The following is a 21,791-nucleotide window of genomic DNA, read 5'->3' as shown; positions in this document are numbered from 1 at the left end:
CTTGCCAACTGACACTGCGAGTGGAGGCGGGAAACAGGAGAAATCATTATGAAAATCTGCAAAGGCAGGGATGAAGGATCCAGAAGGAAATTCCTATGAGGAACACAGAATTGACTCCCACATCGGAGAGCTGCTCAAGTGCAAGCTCCAATTCTACAATGTCCTAGCTGGTGAGACCTGCTCAAGCCACTGACCTCCTTTAGAAGATGGAGATAATATCAGCCCTTGCTTCAGAGTAGTGTTTCCAAGAGAAAATGGACCAAATGATGTACACCATTTGAAAACTGGAAAATGTACTGTGCGTGTCGGTGGTTGCTGTCACCAGGCACTTCAGAACACAAGGGTCTCACTTCCTGCTCTACCCTCAAATAGCCACATCATCTCTGAGCTACTACACTTCTCTCCTAACTGGTCTCTCTGTCTTCATTCTCTCCCCGTCCCAATTCACTCTGTACCCAGGAGCCAGAATATTTTCCTTAAAATCTAAACCAGATGGTCTTATGGCCCCTTTGAGGGCTTCCCATGGCCTCTACCATGGTCTGCAAGACGCTGTGTAATCTGCCCAACCCTCCAGCCTCACCTCCTCCCAACCTAACCCACTGTCACCATGCTCCAGCCACTCTGGTCTCTTTCCTGTCCTCTAACACTCCAAACCTCTTTCTTTCCCACAACCTTTGCACCTGGTGTTCCTTCTGCCCAAAAACCTCTTCTCCTAGATAAATACACATTTTAACTTCAACATACAGTAAGAAATACTTTTTATATTATGACTCAATAAACACACATTTATAACGGTTAAGTGCAATGCACTTACATATTTTTTTTTTTTAAGACGGAGTTTCGCTCTTGTTGCCCAGGCTGGAGTACAATGGCATGAATACAGCTCACTGCAACCTCCGCCTCCCAGGTTCAAGATATTCTCCTGCCTCAGCCTTCCCGAGTAGCTGGGATTATAGTCATGCACCACCAATTTTGTATTTTTAGTAGAGATGGGATTTCTCCACCTTGGTCAGGCTGGTCCCAAATTCCCAAACTCAGGTGATCCACCCGCCTCGGCCGCCCAAAGTGCTGGGATTACAGGCATGAACCACCATGCCCGGCCTCATATTTTTTATTCTATTTTAGCCTACCCTATTTCACGACCCAATAATTGTGATTTTGCGACATACTTACAGCCTGAAGAAGATTGTTGTGGCCTTTCATTAGCTCATGCCTTCTGGGCTCGGTTTAAATATTACCTCTTTAGGAGAAGCTTTCACTGACTATATTATTTTAAATAGGGTACCAGGAAATCTCTATCTCATCTCCCAATTTAAACTCTTATCTATTCCTTTCTGGAGACAGAGTCTTACTCTGTTGCCCAGGCTGGAGTGGAGTGGCATGATCTCAGCTCACTTCAAACTCCACCCCCTGGGTTCAAGTGATTATCCTGCCTCAGCTTCCCAAGTAGCTGGGATTACAGGCACGCGCCACCACATACACCTAATTTTTCTGTATTTTCAGTAGAAACAGGGTTTCGCCTTGTTGGCTAGGCTGGTCTTGAACTCCTGACCTCAAGTGATCTGCCCGCCTTGGCCTCCCAAAGTGCTGGGATTACAGGCATGAGCCACTGTGCCTGGCCTATTCCTTTCTTGTCTTGTATATAGACGACTAGAATATAAAGTCCAAGAGAACAAAGACCTTATCTAATTTTTTCATTTTCTCCTCCAGTGCTCAGAATGGTGTATGGCCCATAATAAATGTTCAACAGATGCATGAAGAATGAATGACTTGATCCCCACATGGCCATCAGTCAGCACCAAAGGCATGTCCTGGCAGTGACCCAGAACTAAGAACAAATGCATAACTCAATGCATTCCCAAAGGAAAAGGAAGAAGAAATCCCAAGTGGAATGTTATGTTTCTCTTGCCAATGCCCCTGCGTGGTGTGGGCCACGGAATCCATCACATCCTTGAGCCCCCTGTAATGGAATTATAAGCCAGGATTCCAATCCACCCTGCAGACCACTCAAGACAGTTTTCCTGACTGCCACCCGAGAAGCTATAAATCTACTGGCTTGTCTAAACCCATCAACCATTCTGTGCTTCTTGTAAAAGAGACTTCCTCCTATATCGTAATTTCCATGAAAGAAGATCCTTCATTTCACCTTCTACAAAACACCCAGTGCCTGGACAGACTGCTGCAGAAGCGTCCAATGAGTATTTGTTGAATGAATGACTACTGTTTTTGAAGCAAACTTTTTTACCATTCAAAACTACACATTTGTTTAAATCATCCACTAGATGGCAGTGCCATTCCACATCACTGCCTGTAGTTTCTACTTCCAGGGATCTAGGGATGGGCTGGAATTTAAAAGCATTCCGTGCTTGCAATCAGGGAACAACTCTGTATAATCAAAGTGGAAGGTTTCATCAAAGGTGTACCAGGTGCTCAACAATGTTCCTAAAAGCTGAATTTTTAATAAATGTGAAGAAAATGATCACTACATAGCTGAACACCTTGAGCAAAACACCTGACCTCTGCAAGAAACCCAGTTCCTTCACCAAGTGTAATTCCAGAAAGTTGAAATGGATGATCACTAAGGTCCTTCCCTCTCTCCAATTCTATGTTATGACACTGGCACTAAATAACAATGGTCAGCATCCCTCCCCAGATAGAGACATAGAAAAGCAAACTGGGTGAAGGGAAAGGGCCACACAGCCAGTGCTGGGGTTGACTCGCTACCACTAAGCTATTTATCCTGAGTCTCAGTTTCCTCATGTGCAAAACCGAGTAATAACCACATCTATACCTCTTAGGGTGAGGATTCCAGAAGATTCCATGTAAAGTGCTTAACACCATACCTGGGCCATAAATATGCATTCAACAAATGTTTCCCTATATTGTAGTTGCTACTAATGTGGTTAGTGGCAGTAGTAATATCATCACTGTTCTTTTTGTTTGTTTTTGATTTTTGGCTTTTGGTTTTTTTGAGACAGAGACTCACTCTGTCACCAGGCTGGAGTGAAGTGGCGCAATCTCGGCTCACTGCAACCTCCGCCTCCTGGGTTCAAGTAATTCTCCTGCCTCAGCCTCCTGAGTAGCTGGGACTACAGGACCTGCCACCATGCCCAGCTAATTTTTGTATTTTTAGTACAGACGGGGTTTCACCATGTTGGCCAGAATGGTCTCGATCTCTTTACCTCTTTACTCTTAGATTTTTATACAGTTTAATTTAGTTCAGGTACAACTAAAAAGCAATGCCTGAGAACTTACCTGAACAGATCAGAACCTGCAAGATCCGCAACCTAATCCTCACACTCAAAGTACTTAGAAAGTATGACTAGGTCAAAGGCAAGAACATAAAGGACTATAATAAAAGAGCATAATGGAAAACATCCACTGAAATATAGAACTGTCAAAGTCGGAATAGTGGCATCCAATTTGAGAACAGAAAATGGAGCAAACAGGCCAATCATAAGGATATTTACACATTTTATATTAAATATAAAATAATTTATATTTGAGCAGCAGTTATATTTGCCTTCTCATGCATAACATAAGTAGGACATGAGTATTTAATGAATAAAGGAAATAAAGCTTAGAGAGTCTAAGTAATTTGCCCCAGGTCACAGAGTAAATATATGGCAGAGAAGGTTTTGAGGCAAGGTATACTCTTTGCCAGCCCAGTGTTCTGGTCCCTACACTGTGGTAATTCAGAAGGCATTTACGGCCCTAAAAGAAAACGCTGGACTCATTCCAGACCAAGTCTGCAATGTCTGACCACGGAGAGAATGGATCTGGTAGAGAAGTACCTTTGTTCTAGAGAGTGCCATGCCCACAGGGTAAGTGTGCTGTGGGCCTCCCAGATTCAGTAGGTGCTAGAATAATCACACACCTGCTCAACTCTGAATACTCTGAATATCTGCACTAATGATGCATAGCCATCAAATCCATAATTTATGCCTACTTGGAAACTGAAGAGCTGGTCAAACCTGGTCATTGTGAAGCACAGCCAAAAAGCCTTTCTTTAAATATAAATTAGTTTCCAAATCCTAAATGCCAAGTGATGCCAGAAGAATAACTAAACAGTGAGGGTATCAAGACAGATTCTAAATGGAATCCCATATTTACCATGGACTATCTGCGTCTTTGGGATAGGGCCCATATCCTCATGTCAAGTTGGGATAGCCTTTATATCCCATGAAAACAAGATTTTTTTTTTTTTGGTTTTTCAATCCCATTTGACAAGATTTGCCTGAGTAGCTATGCCACTTCAAGAAGCACTTCCTCTGCTTTTGCTTCTTTTTCCCTACTCAGGTACAAGATCTTCAAGGATAAATTAGCATTTTCTACTTTGTAAAGCACACACCCAATAGTCAATGCTATTTATTGGCTGGCCAAGAACTGATCTACAAAGTCCATTATAAACATTTGTGGCTGCTACAGTTCTCACTGTTGTTAAGTAACGGAACTCATCACTACTCTAAAAACTGGATTAAATACTCATTTCAAAGCAAAGAGTTCTGAGAACACCACATTCCCATCCCAAGATGTGTAACCAATTGTGGTTGGGAGGGGACTGAACTCCACCATCTCCTGAGTTACTCCAACCTTTCAACCTCTGACTCTACTGTCCTCATATAACCTTTACCTAGCAGAAGTACTGGCATGGTGTCTGCTCAAAAAGAATTAAAATTTAAAAACAAGGGCTGGCCTGGAAGCCACAGTAGCCTCTTTTGGCAAAAATATCATGAGAGAGGTCAAGCAAACTGTTGAGTTAAATGACATTTTTAAAGCCAAATTTGAGGTTCTACTAGGAAACTCCCTGTCTCCAAGAAGCATAAACTCCCTTAACATGCCAATCTTCATGAACTAAATAAAAATGGTCACAGCTCCATGGCTGCGAGGGCTCCATCATTTTTCTTTCCAAGTGAACTACTTTTTAAAAGATACCACGCAAATCCAGAAAAATCAAGCGCAAATTTAAGAATGTATTTTCTTGAAACAACATTACCAAAGCAGAAAACATATACAAGATAATAAAGCACTGCTTTTTTAAAAAAAAGAAAAGAAAGTACACTAATGTCAAGTGCTGGTTGAAATAATGAAAAAATTAATATTAAGGAAGGATAACCAAAGTGTTTGAGATGCTAACATTTCAAATCACTGATAAAAGGCAGGAAGTCAAAAGGTAAAGTAACAGAATGCAGAATTAAGGCCAAGGGTGAGAGAAACAGGAAAAGAACTGTCAGTATGAAATGAAGACATCTAGCGATCAGGGCAGCCCAACAAGGAGTGGTCATCTCAGCCAGCAGCATGTTCCACCTTGACAGGTGGGAAAACTACAAACAGTGGAGTGGGATGGGAGGACACAAAGGCAATCCAGGCATCAGGCATTGGATGAGGGATCAGGAGCAATCCCCTGGCTTCCCAGGTCCCTTCTAACCCTAAGATTTTCTAGCAAAGAGCAACCAGCACATATCAACAGCATCAGGTACAAAGTGAACACTTTATTCAGGATACTAAATAAAGCCTCTTACCTCCTGAAGCTGAGATTCTTTCTTTTTGGAAGACAAATTCAAGTGTTTTTCTAAGATGCCACAATACTTTTCTGTCTCTTTGTCATACTTCTTTTTGGCTTCCTGGCAAAAAAAAAAAAAAAAAAGAGAAAAGAAAAAGAAAAAGAGTAACACGTTGCAGGAATAAAAGCAGCCTCTATCTCTCAAGATCACACATGATGACTCGGCTCCTACTTTTCAGGTAATGCCCATTAAATCCTGCAGCCACCCATCAACAGCCCCCTGTGTTTGAGTGTCTAGCAGATAGGCACCAACCAGTACAAGACCAGAAATGAGGTAAATATGAATAGTTAATGGTGGCAAAGCCAAGATTCCCCCTCTAAGAACTTTGTGAAACAGAACTTTCTAGTTTCTAACTCACAAGGATATTCAAGGCCAGAAGGCGGCCAGGGGTTGGGGGTTGGGAGGTAGCAGCAGTGGGGGTACCTATGATGCTAACACCAAGGAAGGAAGATCTCCTTACAGCCTGAATGAGACAAGTCTAGACTAAGGCTAGACCCAGCCTTAATACTGTTGAAAAAACACTTCTTGGTATGTAAGCCTAAATATCTCTTGACACTTAATATCACATGCAGGTCTTTAAGCTGAGGAATAATTCAAAAAGACAATAGTATCTTCACACAAATTTGTTTACTATGGCACCATTTATGCCAGCAAAACAAAAATAAAAGCAACAGCAGCAACATCCTGCCAAGGATAACGTTTGGCATAAAGTATGGAACATCCAATAAGCTTAACTAGTCATTGGAAAACTTAAGAGAGAAAAGTGAAATAGCATGATATAAACTTGCTGCATCCTACATACAGTGTGTCTACCACCTATGGACAAAGATGAGGTGGGAATTTACTTATAGGAAAATACCTGAGTTATGGTAATGGAGTAACAGTTATTTTTTTCTTCTCTTTAAGAAATTATTGGCCGCATTACTGCCTTCAAAATGAAAAATAATTACCATAGTATGCATATTAATCCCTGCTCCCCACTACTGAATCACTGGGTCACTATGGTTCTATTTCTATCTCCCACTTGACAGATAAGAAAACTTGCACCCAAAGAGGTGAACTTGTAAAAAGTCACGGAGAGTGACAGAGCTGGGATTGAAGCCCAGGACAATGTGCCTCCAAAGCCCGTGTTCTCCACCACAGTTGAGAAAGATTGTCATAGGCAGTCTGCCTTCCTTCCACATTCCAGTGGGGGAGAGCAGACAAGGAGGCTGGAAGAAGGTTGGCACCGGGCTGATAAAACAGGATCAAATTCACTAATTGGGTACATTATTCCTGCTTTTGACTCCTGTGGAGCCCAAATCCATAGGGATGCTTTTCTGCAACTCCAAAGCCTAGAAGAGAAAAAATATTTTCTGGCCAAATAAGGAAGCTCAGAAACATCTCTTTATTCCTTTAACGAGTTCATAATCCGCAACCACTCTGTGTAAGGCTCTACTTTAGGCACTAGAAATATAAGACAAAAATGGTCCCAACCCTCATGGTAGAAATGTTCTAGTAAGCATGATTAACCAGTAAATAAATAATCAGCATAATTATAGACTGTTGCAAGCACTACAAAGGAAATAAACAGGGCGCGGTCACAGAGATTCTTTAGATAGGGCACCCAGGAAAGGCATCATTTGCGGGAGGGGGATGTGAGCTGAGACCTACATGTTAAATACAGAAGGAGCAGACTAGAGCCTTCTAGAGCAGAACCGTCAAGGGCAAATGCCCTGGGGCAGAACACTCTGAGCCAAGAAGCCATCGCCCAGAGCCCTGACAAGCTCCGCCATGTCAGAATACCACTCATCTGGCACATACTCACAGAGTGGGCAGAATAACCATATATCCATTTTAGCTGACATATACCCATTTCCATGAATCTGAGCTTTGCTTAAAAGACTGCTCACGTACAAGAACAATTAAACACTTAGCAGCAAATGAAGAAAAAGCCCGAGGACACATTACTCCTTCAAATTTGAGGAGGGTACAGGCAAGAGACTTGATTTAAGCAATTCTTTTCCATTAGTGAAACCAGCAACTTTGAACTGGGGCTCCAATTCCAAACGCTGCTCACATGTATCCACTCCCACCAGCCTTATCAGCAACGCCAAAAGGACAGTCCAGCTGGCCAGAGGTGAGGAAAGGCCAGGGAACATGAGTCACTGGCATTCTGGGACATTCTGGCAACTTGCGCCTCCACATTCCATGTTTAAGAGGACACCCAAAGTTAGAGAAAAAAATAAGGAGAAAGGGAAGCCATTTCCGTTCTGAGAAAACAGCAATAAGACCTCTGCGACAAAAAAGTACTACAGCTTAGATAATGTTCTTAAGATGGGAGAGTGTGTCCATTACTCAGGACACAAGATGGCTTTCACCTTCCAGCGAGTGTACGGTGGGGTAGTTAAGTCAAGGATTGAGTTAGAATCCTAAAATTTATTCCCAACTCAATATGGACTGGCTAGAAAACAAATCACCATCCCTCTCCAGGACTCAATATCCTTAACTATAAATCGAGAATGATTAGATAATTGCTCAGGTTTCTTCTTTCAGCTCAAAGACCGTATAATAAAATAAAAACAAGGACACCCCCTCCTCAAAGGATTTCTAGGGTTAAATGAAATAAACCACATATAGTGCTTGGCAGGGTGCCTGCCACATGGAAAGTGCTCAATAAATGCCAGCAATGGTGGTGACAGTGGTGAGCTCATCACCTAAACCTGCCTCCTTCTTATCAAGAACATACCTGCTTTCCATGTCCCCTGTGCCATGAAGGTAACCCTCCCAAGAACCTACTACAATTGGAAATTATACATTTATTTAGATCTTTTTGTCTAATGTCTTTCACCCCAGCTACATCATAAGCATGGCAACCACACCTGCCTCGTTCTCCACCAAATATCAGGGCACAGAACAGTGCTGGCACAGAGCAGGCTCTCACATATTTTTTAAACAAATGAACTGTATGTATCCAATATAATCACTAACATTGAATGACTACATGACAAACATTGTTCTCGTGTTCAGGTAGCTATATGTTAGACACCATTTTAAGCATTTGATAAGAGTTCGCTCACTTCTTCATAATAACTCTACGAGACAAGTTTTATTATTACCCCCATTTTAGAGATCAGGAAACAGGCATGAAGAGGTTCAGTAACCTCCCCAAGTCTACGTGCAAATGGCAGAAGTGAGATTTGGATTCAGACAGTCTAGCTGTAGACCCACTCTCTACACTACTCTCTTATGTCTATTATACTTATTCCAGAGTCCAGCATTCCTAATGTACCTCTGATACAGGAAAAAGTAATTTCCTCAAACTCAGAAATAGAAACTTAGGGCCATGGTTATGTCAAGCACCATGGGTTGTGCCCTACTCCAGAGTAGCACATTAGCATAAGAATGCCCAAGAATCTTCCTCCCTGGCAGCCTTCACACGGTGCACTCTGCAACACGGTGCACTCTGCAACAGGCTGTTATGGCAACCGAAGCAGCACCAGAGAGTGGAGGAGGAGGAAAAAGTAATTTTAGCATGGCACAGGCAGAGTTCAGAACCTCCACTTGGCCAATACCAAAACCACCTGAAGAGCACTTGCTGGCTCTGAGATGTTCTTGAGACTGCTCCCAGGGTCACCTAGAAGGAGATCTGTTGTTTGCATGTATGTTTTCTCTTAAATTTACATAATGTTATGATATAAATGTATGTGTGTGTGGAATGTTGGAAAGGAGGCTATGCCGGGGGAAAAAAATGACAAATGGGGAGGGATGAGAAATCACCCAAATGTTATCACAATTCTTTAATGATCATCCAAAAGTTATTTAATAATTGATCATTATTATGGTTTAAAGAATGGGAGAATAGAGTATGCATGAGGGGAAACATGCTTTGGTGAGTGACTATTTAAATTCTTTTATCCTAATATGTCACCATCTATACCCCCCCGCCAGGGGACAGTACCTCCTCCTGTCATTAAAATCACTGGTATTAAGACCAGAGGGAGCTCACTCAGACTCTTGCCTCACCTCCTTGGTAACCATGGTAACCCCCAAGCCAGTGAGAAAAGAGGCCAGAGTGAGAGGCATCTGTGCTCAGAAGGAGAAGTAACTACTGAAAAGATGACTCGCTTGAACCTGGGACGCGGAGCTTGCAGTGAGCTGAGATTGCACCACTGCACTCCAGCCTGGGTGACAGGGCAAGACTCCATCTCAAAAAAAAAAAAAAAGAAAAGAAAAAAAGAAGAAAAAGAAAGAAAAGATGACTCAACAGACAGGTCTGCTCTGCCTCGGTCTCAAAGCTCTGCATAACCCCTGGAAGCCACTGCCAAGCATGTTCAAGAGTGTGGAGGCTCCAGCCTAGGCGACAGAGCGAGACTCCGTCTCAAAAAAAAAAAAAGAAAAGAAAGGGAGGCCTGCTGGCAGGGCCTGAGCTGCCAGGAACTGAGGGAGCGTTCGCTCACGGCTTATTATCTGCCATCACTGGACTGGTTCACTGTCTGTATGAATTCTTAGTAGAATAAGACTTCGTGCAAATTGTACATTCCTTAATCTCTGATACAACACCAGTGAGCTCCCACTTCCTCATAAATGTGTAAACTAAAATAAGTAGAAAAGTACTACTATAAAACTGAGAGACAATCTGCCACGGTCCCTCCTTCAAACTGCGATCAGCCATCCCTCTGAAAGATCCTGACTAAACATCATCTTTTGCAGGCCCTAATCACATCTATTTCCAGAAAGCAGATGCACTTAGGGGTGTGTGTGTTATAGGGGTAAGGAATACCTCATTTTGCAACTAAGTAAAATGCAAAGTAAGAGGGTGGTGTTGCCCAAAGGTCCCTGCAGGTGGCATAAGAGACTGCAGCTGAATTGACTCACAGTCTAGAAAAACAGGAAGGAAATGTTGGAAATCTTTTTGCTTTCATTGATTCCAGTGAAAACATCTTCCCTGCAGGTGGCCTCTAACACTCTACCAAAGGTCAAAGTGGCTAGAGTTTCTTTTTTTTTTTTGACACAGAGTCTTGCTCTGTTGCCCAGGTTGGAGTCAGTGGCAAGATCTCAGCTCACTGCAACCTCCGCCTTCTGGGTTCAAGCGATTCTCCTGCCTCAGCCTCCTGAGTAGCTGGGAACTACAGGCACCCACCACCATGATTTTTGTACTTTTAGTAGAGACATGGTTTCACCATATTGGTCAGGCTGGTCTCGAACTCCTGACCTCATGATCCGCCCACCTCAGCCTCCCAAAGTGCTGGGATTACAGGTGTGAGCCACTGTGCCTGGTCCTCCTTGTGATTTATTACAGGGCAAAGGAGCCCTGGAGAATCCACCTTTTAAAAAGGAACAGGATTCCCTTTGCAGTGTCTTAAGAACACACTAGAATTAGTCAAGCTTAGGTTACAGTCCCTCCAGGTCAGTGATAACAAACAGTGATCTCCGGGATGAAGCAGGCCTGCAGATGTCATTTTTCGACCTGCACAATGTGTAATACATATTTTAAAATTATTTGCCAACAAGAAATTTCACATAAAATTGGCTTTTCAGTTTGTCTTGAAACATTTAAAGAATCAGCAACAAAGGGCCCATTTCCAGACCCAACAAAAATCAGCTACACCTAAGTACCAGCTACCTCCCTTTAAAGAAAGTCCCTGTACCCACAGGGCACAAATTTGTAACCCCTGCTTAGGCTGCAAGTCCTGGACCTCCACAAAATACAATTCCACAAAAACAAATGTATTCTCCAATAAAGGCAATTGTCTAAGCACACAGCTATCTATTATAATAACACAAACGAGGTGTGGTTTATACCTTTGGATGATTTATGAACAAGTACAAAACAATTAGATAACAAAATACCAGAATGGCTGCTCCGGGGTTGACAGCTCAGATGGTCGTACTTCAGTCACCCATAAAGAACTGATGAGTGGGGCTCCATAGAGTTCTCTGCCTAAGATTTTCTGAATAAGGTGGGCTTCGATTTTCTGAAGACATTCTTAGATTTTTTTAAAAAGGTGCCATGTTTTCCAGACCTCTCACCCTAAAATCCAGACCAAAGCTTGCAAAATTCTCACCTTGGCAGCCCCGATCTGTTCCTTTCGAAACTTCTCCAAGGGAGTGATGAGCACCTCGCTGGCATTCTCAATCTGGTGAAGAAAAACAGAGTAGCGGAAAGAAGACACAAAAGCAGTATCAGTAAAGAATTACGCAGCTCCAGCACGAGATGCCTCCCCATGTCTTAAGATAAAACTTGGGTAGGCAGTGTTGTACGTGTCAACTGTTTACAACCCTTGAACTAATAGCATGTCAAATCAAAACTCATTATTTCAAAACATGATAATCTTCCTCCCATGCGTGATTAATATTGATTCTTTAAAAGTAAAAATGAGGAACTCTAAAACTGTAAGCAACCATCTGAAGGGGCAGAGAGGAATTGGTGAAAGAGTGGGGTCTAAGTTACAAGTTTCAGGTGACATTTTCTTGCAAATATTCATTTACCCAAGTTATAAATAAAACCTTTCAAGCCTGATTTTGTGTTGCTCTACCAAGATAGGACTAGACTAGAGCCAGGACACCTGTAGCTCCTGACTACTGGCTGCCTCTCAACTTCATCTCACAGGGCTCACCCCTCAGGTCCTGCATTCCAACCCACCAGCACTCCAATGCACCTCAAATGCACCAAACCTGTCCCACTTCAAGGCCATAGCATTTGGCTATTCCTTCAGACACTGTGTTCCCAAACCCTTACGGGGACAGCTCCTTCATGTAATTAAGGTTTCAGCTTAAAGGTCACCTCTTTAGGGAGGCTTCCCTGATTACCAACATAACTCAACTTCCCTCCCCTACCAAGCGTGTTCTGGTTCACCACTACACACTACACATTTATACACACACGCACGCATACACACATACACAGACACACAGACACACACATATATATACATCAGTATCTTGTAAAGGCTCACTTCGCCACCACTATCCCCAAAACAAAGAAGAGTGCTGAGACAAAGGGGCACTCAAACATTTTTGAATGACTAAATGCATGAATGGATTATTTCTTGATTGACTGCCAACTGTGTGACCATGGGCAAAACATTTAACCTCTCTGGGCTCTGATTTCATCATCTGCAAAACGAGTGGGCTGAACTGTCCAGCTCTAAGATTCTATGGTCTTTTCTAAGGCAGTACAGTATTTTACAGTTTTTCCTTTTAAGTCATTCATTTATCACTCTTTGCTCAACTAATTATTCCAGGAATCTCACTGCAACAAAGCATTATTTTTCCCAAACCACACGCATGTCCACTGCAATGAAACTAACCGGGTAAATGCCAGAAGTCACAGATGGACACAGTAAAGAACTAACTGAACAATGTAAGGGACAGAAAAAGTCAAGTCTCCAAATTTATTCACATTTGCCTTTTTCTCAATTTGGAGATCTCTTATTTCAGAAGAGTGAAATCTAAGCCTAGAGTGTTGTGTTGTTAATTTGTTTGATTTTGTTATTTTTATTGTTATTTGATGTTACTTAACCAGTTCACTTAAGACTTCTCCACAAACCATCTGCAAGTCTCTGAAGCTCACAAAGGTGGGCCAAGCCCCTAAGTCAATGATTCTCAACCTTAACTACACAGGAGAATCACCTGGAAAGCTTTTAAAATTCCTATGTTTAGGCTACACTCCAACTAACTCAGAATCCCTGGACTTATTTAGTCCAAGACATCAGTATTTTTCAAACTCCCCAAGTTAAATCCAGTGGACATCCATGATTGAGAATGCAGTCCTAAGTAGCCGCTTATAATATGAAAGTGCTCATCTGCTCACCTGGGAATCAGGATACCCAAGTCCTTCTCCCAGCCATACTACTACTTGCTATCAGCTTTAATAAGACCTGTTTTCTCATCTGTCAAATGAGCAATTGCAGATGGTGAGGAATAAGGTCCCACTTAGTCTAAGATTCTATGACTGTGTAACATCCACTTGGTTCCAACACTGCCTGATGTTGGGGACATGGAAGCCCATTCTCCGCCCTTGAGGAACTCATATTTACTATAGGGCACAGACAAGTACAATGTTTATCAGGACACAATGTGGTAACACAGGATGAGAAGCATGAACTGGATGTTAGGAAAATACCAAGGGTAGCCATATAACCCAGGAAGTCAAGAAAGGCTTCCCAGAGAAGGTGCAGCTTTGCTTGCTGAGTTTAACTGAACTGATGAAGTTGTCACAGGGCAAGGAGGTACAGAAGGAGCTTGCAATGGCCAGATACTCAGATGCAGACAGTAGAAACTCAATTCACTGACATTAATAATAAAATTGCAGAGGCAAGCTGAAAAGTATAATCCAGTCATTGTTCCCTTACCACAGGCCATAGCAATCTGCAGGGTATTCATAGTGATTTGCTTACCACACCCCCACCCCCAAATACTAACTCAGCCAAGAATCAGACTCAAAAGAATCATTTCTCAGGCACCAGCACATGCACAAACACACAAGCTTTCCCTTGCTTCCACCCACCACCAACCCCCACTGCTGCCGCCACCACCCTTCTGATTCTGGTTCAGGCACCAGCAGTGAGCAATCAAGAGAAACTGCTCTTTCTGTAGGGCAGAAGGTAAGAGGCTTCTACTCTGTTTGGAGTTTTAAAGGAAGCCTCCTTTTTTTTTTTTTTTTTTTTTTGACACAGGGTCTTGCTCTGTTGCCCAGGCTGGAGTGCAATGGTGCAATCACAGATCACTGCAGCCTTGACCTCCCTGGCACAAGCGATCCTCCTACCTCCTCCCAAGTAGCTGGGGACTACAAGCATATGCCACAATGCCAGGCTACTTAAAAGAAATTTTTGTTGAAATGAGGTCTATGTTGCCTCCAGACTGGTCTTGAACTCCTAGGCTCAAGCAATTATCTCACCTCAGCATCCCAAGGTGCTGGGATTACAGGCATGAGCCATGGATTACAGGCCATTACCTGGCCCCCACATTTTTTAACATAATGCAGTCTTGGGTTTGAACCCAGACTGTACCACTTATTAACTGTGTGATCTGTGACAAGTTACTTAACCTCTGTAAACCTCAATATCTTCATCTAAAAAATGGCGATAATACAGATACCACTTCCCAGAGTCATCACGAGGGTTAAAATAGAAAATGCATGTAAAGTACTTGGCTACATAATGTCTTGGTGAATAGTGTTCAAACTACCAACTGTTAGCATGGGAAGAGAAGAAAATGTTGATTGATGCAAGATTTCCTAGGACTTTGGAGCATTGCTGCCTGAAGACACGCCCTCCTAGTGGAAAATCAGTGGACAGGCAGCAGGGGACTTCAAGTCAGCAGGGGACTTCATTCCTCATATCTTAGGGATATGGAGGAAAATGCAAAGGAACTTCCTGTAGATGTGGAATCTCTTATCTGCTAATGCTGAACTATATCAGAATAAATAACAGGCTGGGCACGGTGGCTCGTGCCTGTAATCCCAGCACTTTGAGAGGCAAGGCACTCCTGCATCACTTAAGGTTTGGAGTTTGAGATCAGCCTGGGTAATACAGCAAGACCTCATCTCTACAAAAAAACAAAAATAAATTAGCTAGGCACAGCAGTGCAGACCTATAGTTGTAGCGACTCAGGAGACTGAAGCAGGAGGATCGCTTGAGCCCAGGAGTTTGAAGCTACAGTGAGCTATGATGGCACCACTGCACTCCAGCTTAGGTGACAGAGTGAGGCCCTCTCTGTCTGCCAGAACAATAAATTCTAGTACAAAAGGTATCTCTTAAGAACCTGGAGATCAGCATTTGACTCTTAAATGTGGACAATGCCTCTCTTGAAGAGCTTTTTATAGTTACCTTCATTACAAAGTACCTGTTTACTGGGTCCCTCCTACCTGGCAGGCACTGGGTTGGGTGCTTAAAAATGAAAAGCAAAGGCCGGGCACGGTGGCTCATGCCTGTAATCCCAGTACTTTGGGAGGCCGAGGCAGATGGATCACGAGGTCAGGAGATCGAGACCATCCTGGCTAACATGGTGAAACCCTGTCTCTACTAAAAATACAAAAATTAGCTGGGTGTGGTGGCAGGCACCTGTAGTCCCAGCTACTCAGGAGGCTGAGGCAGGAGAATGGCGTGAACCCAGGAGGCGGAGCTTGCAGTGAGCCCAGATCACAGCACTGTACTCCAGCCTGGGCGACAGAGCAAGACTCCGTCTCAAAAAAAAAAAAATGAAAAGGGAAGTGATCCCTGCGCTCAAAGGGCTCTTGATCATGTTCAGTAAGATGGGGGGAGGGGCAGAGTGAGGCACCTTCTTTCTCATTCTGCTGGTAGAGAATCTGAGGCCCAAAAAAGTGAAATAATTCAAAAGATCCACCCTTAAGTCATACACCTTATGAAAATACCTTAAAATGAATCTTCAGAAGAACGTCATTTAACTACGTTGTTCTAAAGTTACCCACCAGAGTAATCCTTTAATATTTACAAAAGGCTTCAAACTCTACAAAGATGAGGCTTGCTGAAGAGCTCAAAACACTCAAATGGCAGAGTCTGGATTTGAATTTAGTTCCTCTGATAACCAATCCCTCACTCCCTCAACATGAACATACTATCTGGGACCAAGAGTAGCCCAGCCCTACTCACCATCCGTATCCGTTCATCTTCAAGATTCCTGAGGACAGTGGCAAACTCCTGCAAAGATCTTGCTGGAAAAGAGAAAGGGGCCATGAGGCGGAAGGAGTGTCACAGGTCTTGGGGAGCCTTTCCAGCTCTGGCTATTATGTTATGGATTTTAATTCCTTGGCACACACAGATGCCTAAAGTCAATTGCTTCCCAAGGCTCCCTTCATCTTTTTAATCATTAACCATTAAGGATGACCCAGAAATGCAGGTTAATTCCACCTGGCACTCTAGCTAGGGAATGATTTCTTCAAGGAAAAGATCTGCCTGTTCCTGAGAGTACCCAGGACTGGTGAGATGCTGGCAGGCTTCCAGGCCCCAGGCTGGAAGGGGCAGAGTTCCGCTTAGGAGTTGAAGGATTTCCTGTCCAGATTCGACCTCCTCAACCTTTGTCATGGCGTTGCGTCAGAACCCAGCCTTTTCTTTGGCACCAGAGCTAAACAAACAGTGCTGCTGGCATTGGAAGCCACATCTCTGGCTTCTCTTTGGGTTCCTCCTCTCTGAGTCCTCAAGCCACTCATTAATAGAATGCAGCTTGAAGCATGGTGCTCACACATGAACAGTCATCTTTGCCAAAACTATTCACAAAAGCAATAAGCATTATGTGCAGTGGCCCTGAGGATACTTGAGACCCTTAAGCCATGTTGGGAAAAGCATCCATACATTCACAAGTTACAAGGATGCGTTTTCACCACCCTCAGCTGTCTCCCAATTGCCTGTGCCAGCTCCAGATGCTGATGTTCTGCACGGCAACAGGAACTCAATAAGCATTTGAAGAATTAATTCATCCAATAAAACTTTCTCAATTCTTGCCCATTTAATGGAGTCAACCAAGGCGCCCATAGAAGAACAGTGTGCAATGACAAGGCCCTGGCAAAGAAAGGTGTCTTGACATTGCAAATCCTCCATGCTTACAGCTGCCTACAGATCAAGGCAGGTGATGGTGAAGAGTGAAGCAACACACCGTGGCGATAAACAGTAACCCACCTCAGCCTCTTTTTAAGGAAACAGGAGAGGCAGGGACCTCCCTGTAGACAGCACAGGAGAACCCGACATGGAGCTCCTCTCCCTATCTGAAGGCAGTGGCAGATTCATAGCTCAGCCAACTGCTGCCAGGTCAGAAGAGGGGGCCAGTAGATCAAATTCTCAAACTTTTTGAAGAAGTTGGAAAACTGGAATTTTAGATTATGAATTGAATTTGTATGGTCATTCAATTTTAAACAATGAGAACCAAAGAAAACTGGGCTGTGTTCTGATCTCAGCCTATCATTTTGCAACCTCTGATCTAATTTTTCCCTCATCTACCTGTGTTCTACATATGCTCTAAGCTTAGTACTGTGGTTGGAGGGAAAGAATGTCACCAGTCAGAAAATCACTAAAGGGAGGTGGAAAGAAGAGTCCCACCACAAAACTTCAAGCTTTCTCTCCTGCAAGCTAGAGGGTGAGGCAATCCCAAAACTCAAGAAGACCAGAGTAGCCCCAAGCCCCGATCCTCACATATTTCTGGCCCTCCACTTCCACTAAGCACTTCCTTCTTTACTAACCTTAGAGACTTCCTATCCCAGGAAAAAGGCTCTGCTGGGACACTGAAGGCTATGACAAACAATGAACATTTTTATCTTCTGCACAGTTATGACTTACCTATACACATCTCATCATCTGTTTCTGCATCTCCTATGCACTGAAATTTAAATTCATTTAAGGAATCTGCAAACTTCCGCTTCGCTGAAGACAAATCTAGCAAGAAAAAGACAGGAAAAATCAGGAATTACTAAAATTAAACTGGCTTTCTGATTTGCTGCCCGTATTGGTCCTTCTAGGAATATCTTAGGAGGCAAATTTGTTCCTGAGTCCATTTCAAAGCACAAAAGAATATAAATTCAAAATAGCCAACACTTGGTTATAACATGAAGCACTGATTTGTTCTAGAAGTTAATATTTTTGTTATATTGGCTTTAACAATTCAAGTTCTATCTCTACTTCCTAAAGGCAACTTGTTATCTCCATCTGACATGTGGGAATCCACTTGCCAAAGGAAGTTGGGGAGAAAGCTTGGATCAGAGCCAACCTTAGTGTCCACAGCCTGCAGGTCTGCTCTGCTACTGACCCTCCAAGTAGTCAGTGCAGCTTTCCCCATACGTATGACTCAACAATAATTTCCCCTAGGTCCTACTCACAACACAAACTTTCACTAGGGAGGGAGCCTGGAGAAGGCTGGAAGGAGGGGCTGGGAACTGCCCTACCCATAGTACCTGGCCTTCCTCTTCTGACTCAAGCACGGGCGAGGCCCAGGTTCTCACAACCCTCTCCACTCTTCTCATGAGCAGAGTGGACTGCTGGCCTGACAAAGCTCACCAGAATTTTCCTGGCTGGCCACATCCAACACCACCAGGAGAACAAAGCCCCCGCAATGTTTTGTATTAGGGTAAAAACACGTTCCACACAGTATCCATAAGAAAAACTCTCAAGGGCCCTTATCATTAAAAAATCATCATCATAAGCTTTCGCTGAAGATAGTAATGAAAGCCAACGATCCTTCCGAGCCTTCAACTTCTCTTAAGGGTATGAAACCACCAAGGTACCTTTAAGTGGACTGGCAGATCTGGCTGTGAGGACAAATGTGCTTAACTTAATTCCATGTGCAGTCTTCCTGCAGATTAGGCTAATCATTCAAATTACCCTCATACATGTTTCCCTCATTGAAGGGGAAATGGCATTATGTCCAAATGCCCAGGGGAGGGAAACATGAGGCAGAACCGGCAACAAGGCCTGGCTTTAATAAGATATGGGCGGGGGGCGGGGGTGGGTTACGGCAGGGGGTGGTGGGGGGTGTATTGTGGCTGCACAGATCAACATAACCTACTAGAATAAAAGCATCCGTGACTCCCAGTACTTTTTCTTAGCTCCCAGATTTGTCCCTTGAGGTTAGGGATCGTGTTTTCCATCTTTCTCTTTGGTTTGGTTTGTTTCCTCTGTGTACCTGGCAGTGTATCCTGCTCAGTGTATGCTGAATAAATGTGGGAGGCGGTGGAGGGGCACTGGATACAAATCCAATCCTCAGTGCTCATTCCAAGCAATGGCTGCCAGTGGAAGAGCCGGGCGTGGGCTGTGCTGCTGTTCTCAGGACCAGGGCTCAGGCTACTGCATGGACAGCAGCTGCAGCTCCTACTCCTGGACTGCCCTCCCACACGCTGTGATGACACGGTCCTGAGCTAGCTGCAGCTTGTCCAAAGCGCTCTGCTCTACACCAAAAGAAGGCACTTGGGGTGGAGAAGGGGAACGCAGGAGCCAAGAGTCTCTGATCTCCCCCTCATTCAGTCACTTGCACAGAATGGTCCTTACCAAAATGTCAAAAGATGTTGGCAGGGGACCCAGGCATCTCACAAAACTGGCCAGCCCAGGCTGAGGCTATCCCTCAGAACACAAATCACAAAAAGCAAACCAAGAAGGAAACAGATGCACCCGAAAGCCAGAACATCGTGGGGAGGAAGGCAGGAGGAGGCCACAGGCAGACACGAGAAAAAAGGGAAAGACTAACATTTTAAAGTAGAAGACAATGTTCTATTAGAGTCCCCAAATGTGTGTGCATCACATGTGGGTATGGTTATGCACATTCCTATTTTAGTCAGAATGTTCCCTGATCAGAACTCACAAAAGTCTGCACTAAGAGTAACACAGGTTTGCCTTTCTACCCACCTGACAATCCTGTGCCTCCCCCACAAGCAAGAGAAACTCAATCACCTCAACAAAGTGGAAACAGGTGAAATGCAAGTCAGGCTCGGGAAAGCTCCCAGCACACACCTGAAAAGCCGCAATGCCGAGGGCAGCTGCCAGTGAGGATCAGGGAGTGGCTGGTCATGCACAACGGGGCCTTTGTGAAGCTTCTGCACGGGGGGACCCGCTGAACCAGGGCAGGGCCTGTTAGCTTATGGTGACCTGATTTCCTTGTCCACTGGCACAGAGCACACCCTGCCACAGTGCAAGCCTGAGAAGCAGTGAAGACCCCATGAAGCTGAGGGAGAGGCCGATCCCCGGATAGATGATTAAGTAATGACTGCTGGTATGGAGTCAATATTGGGCTTCAGGTCAACGAGGAAAGCTGGGTAGAGTGAGAATCTTAATGAATGGACCTGAAAAAGGAACTCACCTCAGGCTTGATAGAGGAATTTTTCAGTAAAGTTAAAGTGGACAGCTGTCCTTTTACTTGTTTGGAATCCATTCCCCAGACTTCGGGACAGCATCTCAAGCTTGTTTTTGAGAACCTCCCTTCTCCACTTGCATTCTATGGGGTGGTGGTGACAGGCTGATCAACCCCAACCCCTTGCCCCCACCCCAATCCCACAGCTCCTGGGTTCAAGTTCTAGCTCCACCATAGATCAGATATGTAACCAACCCTGGGTTAGTCATAAAGTGTCAGTTATCTCATCTGACGGAGGCTGTCAGCTTGGGGGTTAGGCAGGGAGGATCCAGTGAGACATACTTTATAGGCACTTTGCACATCACAAGATTCAGTTCTAGGTATAGCTGGGCTGTTCTTTTCTCATATATGAGTCCTCCAGTAAGAGGAACCAGGAAAGGTAAGCATGAATAACTGTTTGGAGCTCGGAGAAGTTAAAGGACTGACATAAGAGCACAAGGTCACTAAGGAGAGGACCTGTGACTTAAGTCCTGTGAACTTAGATCCTTGTAGTATGTGGGAACACCATACCACTTCACCCCATTGAGGTAAACCCTCTATGTTACTTGAGAGAATGAAAACAACACTAAAAAGAGAATTTTCTACCTAAAAAACCATTGCTTCTTGCCTATTTCAACCCAGTAGGATTGGTGGTATCTTTTGTAGATTTTCACCTTGGATATGGAGCAGCCCGAAGATTTATTTCAAGAGCTTTCCCTCTGATGCACACAGGAATCTAACACACACATTCCAGTAAGAGGAGAGGGAAAAGAGAAGAGGCTGGCACTGGTGCTGGGTGCATGCCAAGCTTCGTGGCACCCTCCTCATATAACCCTGCTGTTTCATGTACAGGCAGTGCAAGACACAGCAAGGAGCCAAGCAGAGTCAATAATATTTACTTTGCAGAAACATCTGTTGCTAGAAAAGCAGAATGCTGGCCAGAGTGGAGGGAAGTCGTAACTGCCGGCATCTGGGGAGGCCAAGTATCTCCTTTCCAGAGTAGGTAGGGCTGTGCTTCTCTGAGTGAGGGGACCAGATGGCTAAGAAACATGGAAGCAGCTAGAAGTTTGGGCCTTGAGAGACTGCTCCAAAAGCCACCTGCTCACTCAGGGACTAGAGGAAAGTGCCCTTCTTTTCTTAGAGATGCCAGCGGATACTAATCACCGGATTTAAGAAAATTTAACCCAAATAGATCCATCTTTCACTAACACAGAAGGTTTACCATAATTTTTTTTGAATTAGAATCTACCTTAATTTTATACAAGTTGCACCAGTAATACCACAAGTCAAGCCATTTCCTTTTTCTCCTTGGGTAAAACTTAACATACATGTGCACACACAAACATGGACTCAGGTAACCTTACAACTGTATTTTCAGTGTATTTCTATTGCCTTTGTGACCTCCAAAGTCACCAAAAT

The 21,791-nt window shown here is 43.8% G+C and overlaps 1 protein-coding gene across 50 annotated transcripts in view; it reads right to left on the bottom strand.

Annotated features, from left to right (window-relative positions):
• ARHGAP26 (Rho GTPase activating protein 26) overlaps positions 1–21,791 on the bottom strand; it is an 840,200-nt gene that overhangs the window by 334,810 nt on the left and 483,599 nt on the right. For 34 of the 50 annotated variants that reach the window (XR_013394918.1, XR_001445584.3, XM_077937293.1 and 31 more), the window contains 4 exons: positions 17,837–17,932; positions 16,160–16,221; positions 11,612–11,683; positions 5,523–5,624 (listed from right to left, as the gene is read on the bottom strand). Coding sequence is in view for 45 of the 50 variants with exons in the window: in XM_077937267.1 (XP_077793393.1) it covers positions 5,523–5,624; positions 11,612–11,683; positions 16,160–16,221; positions 17,837–17,932 (332 nt within the window). In the remaining 5 variants the exon portion in view is untranslated. Of the gene's footprint in view, positions 1–5,522; positions 5,698–11,576; positions 11,684–16,159; positions 16,222–17,836; positions 17,933–18,263; positions 18,339–21,791 lie in introns of those variants that run through there. The other 16 variants (XR_013394919.1, XM_077937290.1, XM_077937289.1 and 13 more) reach the window with 6 other exon arrangements.

This window comes from Macaca mulatta, chromosome 6 (genome assembly GCF_049350105.2).
Source record: "Macaca mulatta isolate MMU2019108-1 chromosome 6, T2T-MMU8v2.0, whole genome shotgun sequence".
NCBI lineage: Eukaryota > Metazoa > Chordata > Mammalia > Primates > Cercopithecidae > Macaca > Macaca mulatta.
Note: the sequence above shows the minus strand (reverse complement) of the source record. Positions and strands in the feature narration are given on the sequence as shown.